We start from the raw sequence: 14,175 nt of genomic DNA on the forward strand, positions 1-14,175 counted from the left end.
GGGATGAAATTCTTTCACTTAGCACCTATGAAAAACACTTTTACATTTAGCCTTTCTATAGTTCAGGTAGTGGGAGATGAAAATGTGGGTCTATGAGTCTGCCATCAAAATACGGGAGCTGGACTTAGCAATGTAAACATGGGAAAGGGGAGGACTAGCACATGGATGTTAGCCTCCAATGACCGGCTGTACAGAAGTTCTAAATGTAAGATTGCCTACAGTTGGCAGGGAAATTATCTGGGGAGTTTCAGCCCCATTCTTAACAGCTAACAGTACCAATTGGCACCAACGCAGTTTCACTCAGTAAGATTATGGGACTGCTGGTGGAGAAGATGGATAAATTCACACCGACATGGCACATAGGGCCCTGCTGTGTAGTTGGAATTATCACAGGAAATAATCAGCCTTCCCTCCAACCAAGCTCTACCACTGAGGACCTCTAAGTACACTATGCATGCTCAGTCCGAAATTACCCCCTTGCCAAGACCGAACATGCATCAGGTAGTTTCAATGTTTGGATATGCAGAATTGTCATTTTTGTTTTGTTTCAGCTTTCACCCAAATTTTCTTTGAATTTCAGTTTTTATTATTCATTATAAAATTTCACAATTTTCTTATTTACAAACCTAAAACCATTCTGTTCACATACAATGAATGGGCCCTTAGACACAGTACTAAACATCAGCTGTACCCAGCACCTTCAGGAGAGAAGGGGACAGAAACTTTTTTTTAAAAACAAACATCTTTTCAGCAGGGATATAACTGTGGTGCTGAATGGTTATTCATCGGGTGGAACCCAATTAATACTCTTTATTTTTCCAACTCTTTTACTTAGAGATATCAACTGCTTTATTGAACACACACACATAAAAACTGAAATAATGTGCTTTTGTTATCAGCTGTATGTGTCCTTGGCAGCAAAATTTACTATAACGGGCAGAGGACGACAGAATGGAAAGCGTCAGGAGAGTGTTCTCTCTTGGAGTGTAAGGTAGGAATTGTTTAAATGCCGTATGAAACTATTTCATTCTAAATGCAGGCTTTGGTGTGTAAAATCAAGCCCTCATTTTGTTCTTATTTGCAAATTATTATTTTTATTTAATTTGTTTTCGGGATGTGGGTGACCCTAACATAGCTGATTTTATTGCTCATCCCTAATTACCCTGAAAAGGTGGTGTAGACCTTCCTACTAGAACTGCTGCTGTCCCTGTGCTGACAGTGTTAATTAGGCAATTCCAGGATTTTGAGTCAGTGATAATGAAGGAATAGAAATATATGTCCAAGTCAGAATGGTGTCAGATTTGGAGGGAGCCTTGATCATGACGGTATTCTGGTAATCTTGCTGCTCTTGTCCTTCTCAATTCAAGACTCAGACACTTTGATTTTTTTTCTGGTCTATGGTTGTCGCCTTTTGCCAAGCCACAATTGGACAAGGATGGGGGAGGGGAAATGAAGCTGATGGAGCTTGTGTTTTTATTGGTAAAATGACCAATCAAGTACTGCAGCCAAACAGTCAGTCAAACATAACCATCAGAGTAAACGAGGAAAGAGTTCATTGCTTTCAATACTTTTAGTCTCAGTCAGTTAAATACAGTAATATACAGTCAAAAACATTTCAGTGATGTGCCCAGGGGTCAATTGCAGGCAGATGGTGATTGCACAAGTTATAGAGTATAATTTCTGTAGATGTTTAATACTTGGTAACAACCAGATGTCCTTTAAGTGTTAATTCTAGTTACTAGTTAACTCTTTTTTTTTAATAATTGTTGTCTGGTTGCAGTAGGTTTCTACCCTTTCACAGTGGCTGTTGAAGTTCCTCTTTCCCTTTGCACATGTACAAAGCTGGGTTGTAAATAACTTCAATTTGAAATTTCTTGCACCCTGCCACTGCCCAGAAAGTCCAAAAGGACGAGATTGGAAATTAGATTTTCCCCGATTCTAAAAATTCCTGGGGTGTCCCGCAAGAGACGTGCCAGTATTCCAGATAAACTGGGCTGTTCCAACATAAAAACAGACAGGTGGCAAATGCTTAAAGAGAGTCTGTCCCAACCTTTCATGCAACTAATTTTCAACCTTCATTTATTTTGTTTTGGACACACAGTACCTGAGTTAGTGGTGGTCTGGAGATCAACGTTCTTATGAGACTCCTCTTTCATTTATACTTTTGTTTAAACTATTATTTTTACTTCCATTCATTTAGAAATGCAGTATCAAGCCTATTTAATATTGAAATCAAGATTCGGTGCTGTTCCTGGGGAGTAGTTGAGGCAGTGTTTTATTACATTGTCTGTTCACCTCAAGAATCTAGGGGGGTACATTTTCAATTTTCCACCTGGGACTAAAACTGGCACTGAAGACCAGCAGTCCATATAGAAATGAAATGTGGACGGATTCTCTAAGGGGCTGCCGTTTTATGCCCCGGGCTGCAAATTGAAAATTTACCTCTAGGTTTCAATGCAGCCAACATTCATCGAACGAAAGCTTCTCCCCAAGTTGGCTGGAAGGGATGAGTGCAGCTTCGACCAACTTCCTAGCACGGATAAATCGACAGCATGGACAACCAGGCATGAATTGGCAGTCCAGCTCAGAGAAGCCACAAGGAGGGGTGGTGAGAAATCACTTTGGTCCCAGTGTTGTCAAAATAACATGGAAACATTTTCAGCTCTTGGGCACTGATTTTTTTTCTGCTTAACTTCCAAAAATATATATAACAGGCGCACAACCAAAGCTTCGTGACTTTCGAATGTAAATGAGAATTAAGGGAAGAAATGTTCCAAATATTTTGAGTAGAAGTCAACCAGTGATTATATTTGTATGTCAACATTTATCACAGTCCTCATAAGGGTTAACAGCAAGCTGTCTGTTAAATTAAGTAAAATCTGCAATTGTAAATAGTAAACATAAAATCCTTTAAGGTGCAAAAATGAAATGGTAATCTTTAATAATAAAAATAATGTAACTATTCTGTTCAATGCAATAACATAAGTTTGCTATAAAGAGTAATGATTTTTTTTACAATTATAGCTCTAAAGTGACTAAGTGGTGATTTTTAAATGGGTTTAATTAACATCTTCTGCATCATTTGACAGGACAAATCGATGCAGCGTGTTTTATATCCAAGCTGCCCATCGCTGCCTTGTTCACCATCAAAGCAAATCTCCCTGACACACAGCTGCTGTAAGGTTTGCAGAGGTAGGGTTTAAGGGTCTGTATAAAAGTCAAATTCTGACTCGGGATCATGTACCATGTGCGGAATGCAGATTATTCCATTTTAGGGTCTGGACCCTCCCAGTCAGATGTTTCACTTAAGCTCCAGGTCTAGTGAAAATGAACAACTGCTTCGAATAAAATTAGTATTTATTTTATCCGAGATGACATGGTGTATTGTGTGTTCTGTTACTGTGTGGCACAATGCTTCTGAGGACCAATGATCTCCGTTCCTTGTGCATGGCCAAGTATGAATAGAAAGTCATGTATCCATTTGCAAAACCTTCATGTTGCAGCAGTGCATTGTGGTATGGAGCAGCAGGTCACAGGTCGCACCTGCAGTTCTCCACTTGCCGAGTTTCCTTTCTGACCCATGTCAGTGAGAGAGATATGTAGAGTGGGGACAAGGTACTTCGCTAGGTTGAGGAAGAAAATGTCAAAGATTGAATTAATCTGGGCTTCTCTCGCCTGTATCTCCTAGTGGACCAAAGAGCATCACAAGAAGAGGTCTGGGAGTGGATTACCAGCCTGTCTTTTCAGCCAAGGAATTAAAGACTTAGGGGAGAGTGAGAATACTAATAAAGAAATAAAGACAGCTCTCTTCCCAAAAGAAAGCCAAATTGGGGACTGGGTCCAGCAAGTTAATATGCATAAAGCAACAAATGATGGGCCAGAAATTGCTGCAAGGACGGGTATGGTGGCGAACAATATTAATTGGACTTTTCTGCTCACCATTCACATCTTACTATATTTGCACTGCAGATTGCTGGAACGTTGATCAGATAACGGCGCAGTGATGTCAATCTCACATCTGGGACCTCGTGAACATTGTGCCTAATGGTTTATTTCTCTGACCGATGAAAGAAAAGGACAGAGAAATAAATCAGAGGATCCTAAAGTGCAGACGACACTAAATTAGGTGGCATAGTAAGTTATGTGGATGGGAGCAGGAAGTTACAAAGGGATATAGACAGACTAAGTGGTCAGAATTATGGCGATGGAATTCAATGTGGGGAAGTGTGAGGTCATCCACTTTGGATCTGAGAAAGACAAATCGATATTTTCTTAATTGTGAGAGACTAGGAGCTGTGGATGAGCAAAGGGATTTGGGTGAACATGTACACAAATCACTACAGGTACAAAAAGTAATCAAAAAAGTTAATTGAATGTTGACCTTTTCCTAGTGAACATTGCACCTATTGGTTTATCTCTCTGACCAATGAAAGAAAAGGATAAAGAAATCAGAGGATCGAAACTCATTATGTATCTCTTCTGCCCCGCAATTTGTTGGACTTGTTATGAATTGATAATGGCGTGCGACATTAATGCATCATTCTAATGGCGCGACTTCCCAGCAATTTCTGGCCGATGATTTCTGCGCAATAGGAATACTTTCTAATGGGTATTGATGACATTAATGAGGGGAGCTGGATGGAAAAGTATTTCTCCAGTAAATCTCCATTCCACCCACCCTTCTCTGAAAATACTATCTTGTAGGCAAAGTTCAGCCTCTCCTCATTTACTGCATTCCTGCCTTGACAGTGACAGCTGGAACACTAATCACTGTTCTATTTCCAGTTACATTCGTCACTGTCAGCTATTGACAGGGTCTCTCTGTAACAGTAACTCAAAAGACCTTCCATGCAGAATTAAATAACTTACAATAAATAAACAGTTCTAAGAACAGGCTAATAAAGCAATGGAGCCAACTTGAACCAAGTATTAAGATAGACTAATATTTACCCTTGGATGTGACCCAATGTTATTTTTATTTACTATTAATTAGTGATTTTCAGGTTTCTCTCCTTAATGCATGAATTTGGATCATGGGAACTGATGGACTGAGGTGACATGGGCATGGGAGTCCATTTGTAGTCTGCCCATTGAGCAGCATCATAGGTACAAATGTCAAATTGAATGAAGCTGCCTATCAGTGAGTCCAGAGTAAGAACCCAGACCTTTTTTATATACAGCTCTATGCTGTATTATAGTGAGGAACACTGCGGCCACTCTTATGAGATTACAAGTAAGACTGCCCCACTAAAAATCACTCCAATTGTTCTTTTTCACTACAGGCAACGATTTTTGTGCTGAGGGTCCCAATTGCATTGAGAATTCTGAATGTATTAACTTGGAAGCTGGCGCAATCTGCAAATGCAAAACTGGCTTCACGGCTCTCCGTGACGACGAAGCCTACTGTGAAGGTTAGTGTGTACACGTTTAGCAGCAGAGCCGCTACTTCATGCCTGTGTTAATCTTTACTAATTATAGGAAAGGAATATAGGAACATTAGGAACAGGAGTAGGTCATTCAGCCCCTTAGGCCTGCTCCGCCATTCAGTTAGATCATGGCTGACCTGCATCTCAGCTCCATTTTCCCGCCTTTGCATCATATCCCTTGATACCCTTACCTAACAAAAATCTATCGATCTCAGTCTTGAAAGCTCCAATTGTCCCAGCATTCAAAGCCTTTTGGGGGTGAGAGTTCCAGATTTCTACTCTAAAATGCCTAGAGAGGCATTTATGCTTAGCACAAATGTACATCAATTTGTATAAATTTTATACATGATGCATAAATCAGATGCATTTTTAAGCTACCACTTATGGTAGATTTACAAAGTCTTCCTTTCTAAAAGTCATGTTAAACATATTGTGACACATTTTAAACTGGTGTTCAGATCGGCTGCCCATGCTAAAAACCCAATTTTCATTTCCAGTCAAATCAATGCAAATGAAAATCGGGCAGTTTCAATAATAGGCGGATAATCCACAAAACCAGTTTTATGTTGAGTGGGAAGTTGAAAATCGATCCCATTACAACTTTTTCAGTAGCATGTTACTGTAATATTAATTTGTTGGGACTCTTCGATTTCCCAATTAAATATATACTATGAGGATGGACAAGGGAACAAAAAGTGTCATGCTTACACAGACAATAAAACAATGTTACACAACAACCACAAACCGTTCTGTTTGCAATATTTGTTACATTGATAAGTTTTTAGTATTGGGTTTTTGAGACTGGCAGATTAGTAATAAGTAATTTAGTGATGTTCTGCTTCACTGTGGAGATGAGCATTTCATTTCCATAGATCAGGGAGTACACGTATGTTTTAAATACAGGATCTCCAGAATATGGTTGTGTGCTTTGCTGTATTGTGCTATGAAGCAGCAGGATATATTTTCAAGGCCCACATTCACCCCAATCAGTGACATTATGATCTTTACCAAGCCACTGGGGAAGCTGCTGAAGGGAGATGAGGCATCGCCCAGAAGGAGGAAGAAAGAAGGAATGAGGCAGAATTAACTGGGACAGTCTAGCCTTTAGCTGAAGCATGCACTACTTCCTGTGCTCGCTGACCTACATTGGCTCCTGGTCCAGCAATGCCTCGATTTTAAAATTTGCATCCTCATGTTCAAATCCCTCCATGGCCTCGCTCCTCCCCATCCTCCTACAACCCTTCAAGAACTCTGCGTTCCTCCAACTCTGGTCTCTTGTGCATCCCCCACTTCCTTCGCCCCACCATCGGCGGCCACGCCTTCAGCTGCCTAGGCCCTAAGCTCTGGAATTCCCTCCTTTAACCTCTCTGCCTCTCCCTCCTCATTTAAGACTCTCCTTAAAACCTCTCTCTTTGACCAAGCATTTGGTCATCTGTCCCAATATCTCCTTCTTTGGCTCGGTGTCAATTTCTAACTGATTAGTCTCCTGTGAAGTGCCTTGGGATGTTTTGTTATGTTAAAGCTGCTATATAAATGCAAGATGTTGTTGTTGATGCAATAGAACCCAGAGAGCAAACAATGGAGTAAATTTCTTTGCAAAGCTTCATGCGCTATATGTGCATCAGTTGTGTGCCCAATTCAATGGTTCTACAATTTTCAATCCATTAAAAATGATGGCCAGAAAATTGTGGGCCTTGCACACAAGGGCTGAAATTAAAAACTAGCCCCAAAATGTCCACCCTCTTGACAAGGGGCATGTGTGGGGTGCAGGTGACCCTGATAGAGGTGAAAAATGGAAGTTGTGCATATAAAAATTTTAAAATTAAGTATTTCTCACTAGCTACAGCAAAGTAGAGCAGTTCTTCCAAGAGCGCAGAAGAACCAAGATTCAAATATGCTGTAGGCACAAGTGGGTTGTTATAGTCAATTATATGAGTGGAGAATACCTGGAACTCGCAGTCATGAATAAGACATTCTATTAATTGTGTGGGGGAGTAACTCCTAAGGGAATTTAAACCTGTTCTTTAAATTTCATTGTGGAACCCCACGCACAGCTGACTAATAACTATTAGCTCACACTTGGGAAAGAATATTTGATTTACACACAAATGAAGTAATCCTGTGAGGCATGAATTGACTGGCAAAGCCAATGAATAAAAGTCGGTACAAAGGTCATTTTGGAAGGTATGGTAATCTACTTTGCTCAGTGCCCAGCAAATACATCAGGTTTCACTATCCACAGTAAGCAGCAGGAAGCTGCAGTGGATTGTGAGGCCTGCCAGTATGCAACTAGGCACTGTCCTCTTCAGTAAAAACAGCGACAGTCTTTAGCATTATCAGAGGTCGTTGGCTGGTTTAGTCTGAGTGTATGCAACTGAGAAAAGAAATCTACCTCTGTGGTAATGAGCAACGCTGTTTAAGTGGCCTGCATGATAGAAAAAAATAATAAAATCTGCATTTGGACAGAGCTGCCCATCTACGGATTGCTACAGACCTGAAAATGAACACTGGTAGAGAGCAAGCATGGACTTCACTTTTTGTGAAGTCAAAGTTGTCCCATCAATCTATATGCATATGCCTGAACTTGACATTAATAACAATCAGTTCCCAACATTGATGTATAAAATTGGTGAACACTGCAAATAAAAAGTCAACATCATATTGCAGAGAATTCAACATTGTCAGCACAGATTACACCAATATCCTTCTCATAATGGGATCGCCTGTGTAACAGGCTTAAAATATTCATAGACAAGCTCCTCTGATGGCTCAACTGTTAAGTGTCCTGCCTGTGCCACTAAGCCATCTGGATTAGGAAGGTCCACATCTGATCCCTGGTCAGTGCTGAGTTAGCTAATCGCAGCCAGGACAGTAGTCGGGCTGTTACATCTCTCTCAGTGCCCCTGCCCTAGGGAGGGAAAGAACTCTGCTCCTAATTGCGATCCCTGCTGGAAAGTGCAGTTTGTGTGTGTACTTTGGGCGAGAATAGAATCAGGTTCAGCTGTGATGTTTCCTCCCTTAATCCCTTTCCCACCCCCATCCCCCTGGTCAAATTGGATACCAACATTCATGGTCCAGATTCACACATGAAGCATAACCCTGTGCTGAGGCAATTGAGAGTTGCCAATGTCTATGGAACTGTGCTTAGCATGACACTCCACCTTTAGGAGAGCAAGGGAGAAAATCGGAAAACAAATGTTCAAAATATGGTCCAATTTTGATATCATCAGATTACCACTAAGGTGTAGCTTGTTATGGCAGTATGGTCTTCACAACATGGAATAGATATTATGACACCCACTTCAAAAGTTCTCATCCCTAAGTAGGCGTATTCAGGTGTTTCACAAACGAATACCCAAAATTTGAGTAAACTGATGCAGACTGCTGAAAGAATTCTTAATTTTTGAGCAAACGTTAGAAAACAGATTATTTTTGTTTAAAAATAGGCCCTTTCCAGCCTTTATATGGAAAGCCCATTGTAAGATTTGTTTTAAGTAGTATCCTCCCATATTGTACTGCATGTACAAAGCAGGCATAACACCACAGATCTACAACTTGGAAGAGGTATTTTTAAAAAAAAATACAGGCACCTATATTAACAATGATGCAAGTTGGGTAATAATTTAGGGGCTTTTTTGTCCAATCAATTTCGATTGTTTAAATTCACTTCATGGCTCATTCATAACTAAGTTTATTCATCAGTTCTATAGACATACATTTGATTAATTAGAATAATATGGTAACAGCTGCAGTGTTGACACAACAGTTCAATCAAGATCGATCAAGCCCATGATTCCCTAAATGGTGAGTTCCTGATCTGGATTCTGCCAAAGAAAATACATTGAATAGAGTTTAGGTGCTTCCCCCACAAGCAGCAAGGCAAAATCAGGAGCCAAATCTCAAATGTTTCTTAGTGGCCTTTACAAAAGTGGCCCAAGTACAGGCTTGAGAATAGTTTCCTACCCATCCTGTTGACTGTTGAATGGTGCACAACAGAGGCAAGGATTTTAAAGAGCGACGAAAGACTGAATCTTAAAAAATTGGGCCAGAATTTGCTGTCAATGGCGCTCGCTGTTATTTATGCACATATGGTACAGCAACTTCAGGTGAGGAGAAGATGCACGGTTAAACGCCGAAATCCAGAAGTTGCTGTCCGAGATGTGCCGCTCCACCATTTGCATTTCGCTGTCTGCCTCGCCACTGACGTACACTGAATGGTGTGAAGTTGCTGTATTTGTGCAGTAGATACAAACTAAATTCCTTATCAACTCGGACTTTCAGCAACTTGCCGCGCAAAAAATTTTAAAACCTAAACGTGCAAGAGCAAGTCTAACTAACGGCAGATGCCATTAGATGCCCTGCTACAGCAAATTATGTATTCAGTTTTTATGCATAATGACTTATTAAATTATGCATTAATTAATGATTTAAGACTTGCAACAAAAAATCGGGATCGCAACATCTGGTTTGAGAGAGTTTAGTATAGCTTAGTTATTGTAAATCCAAACTTGAATAACACGACTAATTAATGAGGCATATGGTCTGTTTCTAGTTAAGTGTTTGTGGCCATCTGCATATTTGTGTATATATAATTATGATTGTGGAGGGAGCCTGTAGTTCAATGATTCCTCTTCTAAGCTGGAAAAGAAATGAATGCTGCAAGCAAATAGTGACCATAATATGATTGAATTTGATATTAGATTCGAGAGGGAGAAGGGAGAGTCACAAAGCAAGGTTTTAAATTTAAGTAAGGCAAACTTCGAAAGGATGAGAAATGAATTAACCACAGCAAACTGGGCTGAACTATATGGACTTCCAGAAGGCATTTGATAAGGTCCGCAGAAGACATTATTACAAAAATGAGAGTGCATGGAGCTAGAGGTAACCTTGTGATATTGGTTGGTAATTGGCTGTGAAGTAGTCGACAGAGAGTAGGGATAAAGGGTTTGTTATTTGAATGACGGGACGTGGCAAATGGTGTACTGGGGCCTCAGCTTTTCACCATATATATTAATGACTTGGATGAAGGAATAAAGATTTGTATATCCAAGTTTGCAGAAGACACTAAATTAGGTGGTACAGTAAGTTGTGTGGTTGGAAGCAGGAAGTTACAAAGGGATATAGACAGACTAAGGGAGTGGGCAAAATTATGGCAGATGGAGTTCAATGTGGGGAAGTGTGAGGTCATCCACTTTGGATCTGAGAAAGACAAATCGATATTTTCTTAATTGAGAGAGACTAGGAGCTGTGGATGAGCAAAGGGATTTAGGTGTCCATGTACACAAATCACTAAAGACTATTGAAAAATGTAATCAAAAAAGTTAATGGGATGTTGGCCTTTATCTCAAGGGAACTGGAATAAAAAAGTGAGGAAGTGATGCTTCAGTTGTGTAGAACCTTGGTCAGACCACATCTGGAGTACTGCATTTGATTTTGGGCAGCGAACCTCAAGAAAGATATATTGGCCTTGGAAGGGGCATAGTGCAGATTAATCAGAATGATACCAGGGCTTAAAGGGTTAAATAATGAAGACAGGTTGTTGTATTCCCTTGAGTTTAGAAAGTTGAGGGGTGATCTGGTTGAGGTGTTTGAAATGATAAAGGAATTCGATAGGGTAGATACGGACAGGCTATTGCCTCTGGTGGCAGAATCCAGAACAAGAGGGCATAATGTCAAAATTAGAACTAGGCCATTTAGGAGTGAAATCAGGCAGCAGAAGAAATCTGGCACTTGCTCCCCCAAAAGGCTGTAGATGCTAGGACAATTGAAATTTTCAAGACTGAGATCAGTAGATTTTTGTTGGGTAAGGGTATCAAAGAATATGGAACAAATAGAGTTGAGGTACAGATTAGCCATGATCTAATTGAATGGTGGATCAGGCTCAAGGGGCCTACTCCTGTTCCTATGATTCTGAAAGGCTTCAGTTGATTTCTACCCATTATCACTTGGCTAGACCTCTGTAAAGCACAGCCTTTTCCTTGGATGACAGCCATCAAATGAAAATTGCAGTGTGAGGGCAGTCTTTTTTCAGTTTTAACTCTTCCAGAAAAAGACATTTGGCAGAAAGTTAAAGCAGTCCTATAATCCATCATGTCCGATTCCTTCTTGTAATTAGGACATGGTGCTGGAAAGCTGCCTCGCACTTGTTTATTGAAGTTCTGCCATCTGTCAGTAAAATGAGTCTCCGAGGTGTTAGTTTAAAAAAAACAAAAAACATGTTTTCTTAAAATATAAATTAAAAATTGATGCAAATTTTCTGTGTTGCATTTTATAAGGCCACGTAATAAATTTGTACTAATGGAAAGTCTTTTGGATTTTTAAACTAATTCGAGGTCACCTCATGCTTCAGGCTTTCACACTACAGTAACATTACAGTGTAATTAAAGATACTTCAGTGGTTTGGTATACTTTATCTTTTTTGGAAAAGAAAACTTGTCCTTTACAGCACTGTTATCAAAACAAACACTGAACCATTTCCAGTGTGGTTGATGTAAAGAGATTACATCATTTGGATGTTGCTGAGGAGCACTTATTGAAATCGGTGACACTGTGACCTGAAGTAACTGCAAAGCGCTATATTCTCCCCCCTCAACGTACTAATTTTGTTAGTGTTGCAAAGTAGGTCACGGAGAGCCAACAGTTTTACATTAATAAATTACAATATAAATTCAGCTGCATGTCCTCGCTGAAACATGCCCTTTAAATATTTATTAACTGTCTGAATTAAATCACACATGGCTTTCACTGCTGGAAATTTTACAAATTGTATAGAATCTACAGCACAGAAACAAGCCATTCGACCCAACTGGTCTATGCCGACGTTTATACTCCACACAAGCCTCCTCCCATTCTAATGATCTCTTCCCACCCTGCCCCCATATCTCTCATGTATGCATCAAGCTGCCCGTTAAATGTGTCAATGCTATCTGCTTCAACCACTTCATCTGGCATCGAGTTCCACATTCTCACTACACTCTAGGATAGAAATGCATCTGGGCCCAAGCCACTGCACAGGCAGCACACGCCCCAACTAAAAGCCTGAGGTGGGTCTGAAATCAGTCCTCGGGCTTCATTAACATTTTATGCGCGAGCTGCCAGTGCCTGTTGCGTCTCCACACGCAGTTCGTGCACTGAAAATGCCAAATGCCAGGCCGCTTACGTCACCGGCAAGGAGGGGACCGGAGGCGAACTTTAAGGTGGGTGGAACACCCCTGCTCCTCCTCGTTCCACAGGAAGTTTTTTTTAAAAAATGTAAATGTTTAAAAAACGCACCTTTCGTTGGCGGTCACTGAGGTCCGGCATCTGCTCCATTATAGTAAACCACTTTTACAGAGGGGTCATTCAACAGGTGTTAGGACCCTTGCACATATTAATTAGGGGCCTAACATATTTTAGGCAGCCTGTAAAGCCAATATGGCGGCATTCATAATGCAGGCGCTGATCGGGTGTGGGACGCTGCGCCCCAAAATTGTGCCTTTTTGTCACTGGTACAATGAGGGCCAATTTCTACCCCTTTGTCACTGGTACAATGAGGGCCAATTTCTACCCCTCTGTGTAAAGAATCATTGGCCTAGGATAAGCTGAAATAAACATTACAGTCTTGACTGTCCTAGGGTCCTGTTCCTTATACTTGAGAAAGAAGCAGCTGATATTGTTATATTACCAAATCACTCAAACAGTCATACTAAAAGATTGTGAGCCTTGAGCCAGTATTATCTTCCTTGTTAAGTTGGTACTAATGAATAATAGTGGCCTTGCATAAAATTGTCCATGGCCCAGGAACCAAGATCAGTGTGTTAACTTATCTAATTTGTTGGTATTATTTCCTCTGAATCGGTAGGCTGTTGGTTCAAGCTGCATTCTGTGAACTGAACACATAATCTAAGTTGGCTTTGCAGTGCAATATCGAGGGCATGCTGCATTATCAGAAGTGCCATCCTTCAGCTGAGACTTTAAACCAAGGTCCCACCTGCCTGTTGTAGTAGTTCAGTGAATGTTAAAAGATTCCAGGGCATGATCCAAGAAGAGAAGGGAGCTCTCCTGATGTCCTGCCCAACATTCCTTTCTCAAGTAACATAAACATTGCTGTTTGTGGGATCTTGCTGCGTGCAAAATGGCTGCTGCGTTTGCCTGCAAAGCAGTCACTGCATTTCACAGTAATTCATTACATGTATTTTGTGATATTTGAGTGTGATAACAATGTGCAATATTAATGCACCATTTTCTGACTTATAATTCTAGCCTTCCACTCACTGCATTAAACCCTCAGACTCAGGCAGGTCCAGAGAAAATCTAGTCTCCCTGGGCCAGATATTTAAAACAAAATGTTTTCAGCATACATACCTTGACAATAACAAATACTAATATTACAATAATACTCAAATGCTAGGAGTAGCTGTCTTTCTATAATATGTTCTAAGTTACAAGTTTAAAAAAATATACATTTAAGACAAAATGAATAATTTTATATCTAGAGGACTAGAATACAAGGGAGTAGGAGTTCTGCTACAACAATACAAAGCCCTGGTTAGACTATACCTGGTGTATTGTGTTCAGTTCTGGGCACCACACCTTAGGAAGGATATATTGGCCTTGGAGGGAGTGCAGCGTAAATTTACCTGAATGATACCTGGACTCCAGGGATTAAATTATGAGGAGAGGTTACACAAACTAGGGTTGTATTTACTGGAATTTGAAAGATTAAGAGGTGATTTGATCGAAGTTTTCAAGATGTTAAGGGAAACTGATA

General features: G+C 40.3%; 1 protein-coding gene across 1 annotated transcript in view; it reads left to right on the forward strand.

Moving 5' to 3' along the window:
- Positions 1–14,175, forward strand: part of LOC137334605 (protein kinase C-binding protein NELL2-like) — a 169,715-nt gene that overhangs the window by 48,880 nt on the left and 106,660 nt on the right. Inside the window, exons 10-12 of the mRNA XM_067999417.1 lie at positions 900–991; positions 3,090–3,192; positions 5,283–5,411. Coding sequence (XP_067855518.1) covers positions 900–991; positions 3,090–3,192; positions 5,283–5,411 — 324 coding nt within the window. The remainder of the gene's footprint in view (positions 1–899; positions 992–3,089; positions 3,193–5,282; positions 5,412–14,175) is intronic.

Source organism: Heptranchias perlo, chromosome 18 (assembly GCF_035084215.1).
Source record: "Heptranchias perlo isolate sHepPer1 chromosome 18, sHepPer1.hap1, whole genome shotgun sequence".
Lineage (NCBI taxonomy): Eukaryota > Metazoa > Chordata > Chondrichthyes > Hexanchiformes > Hexanchidae > Heptranchias > Heptranchias perlo.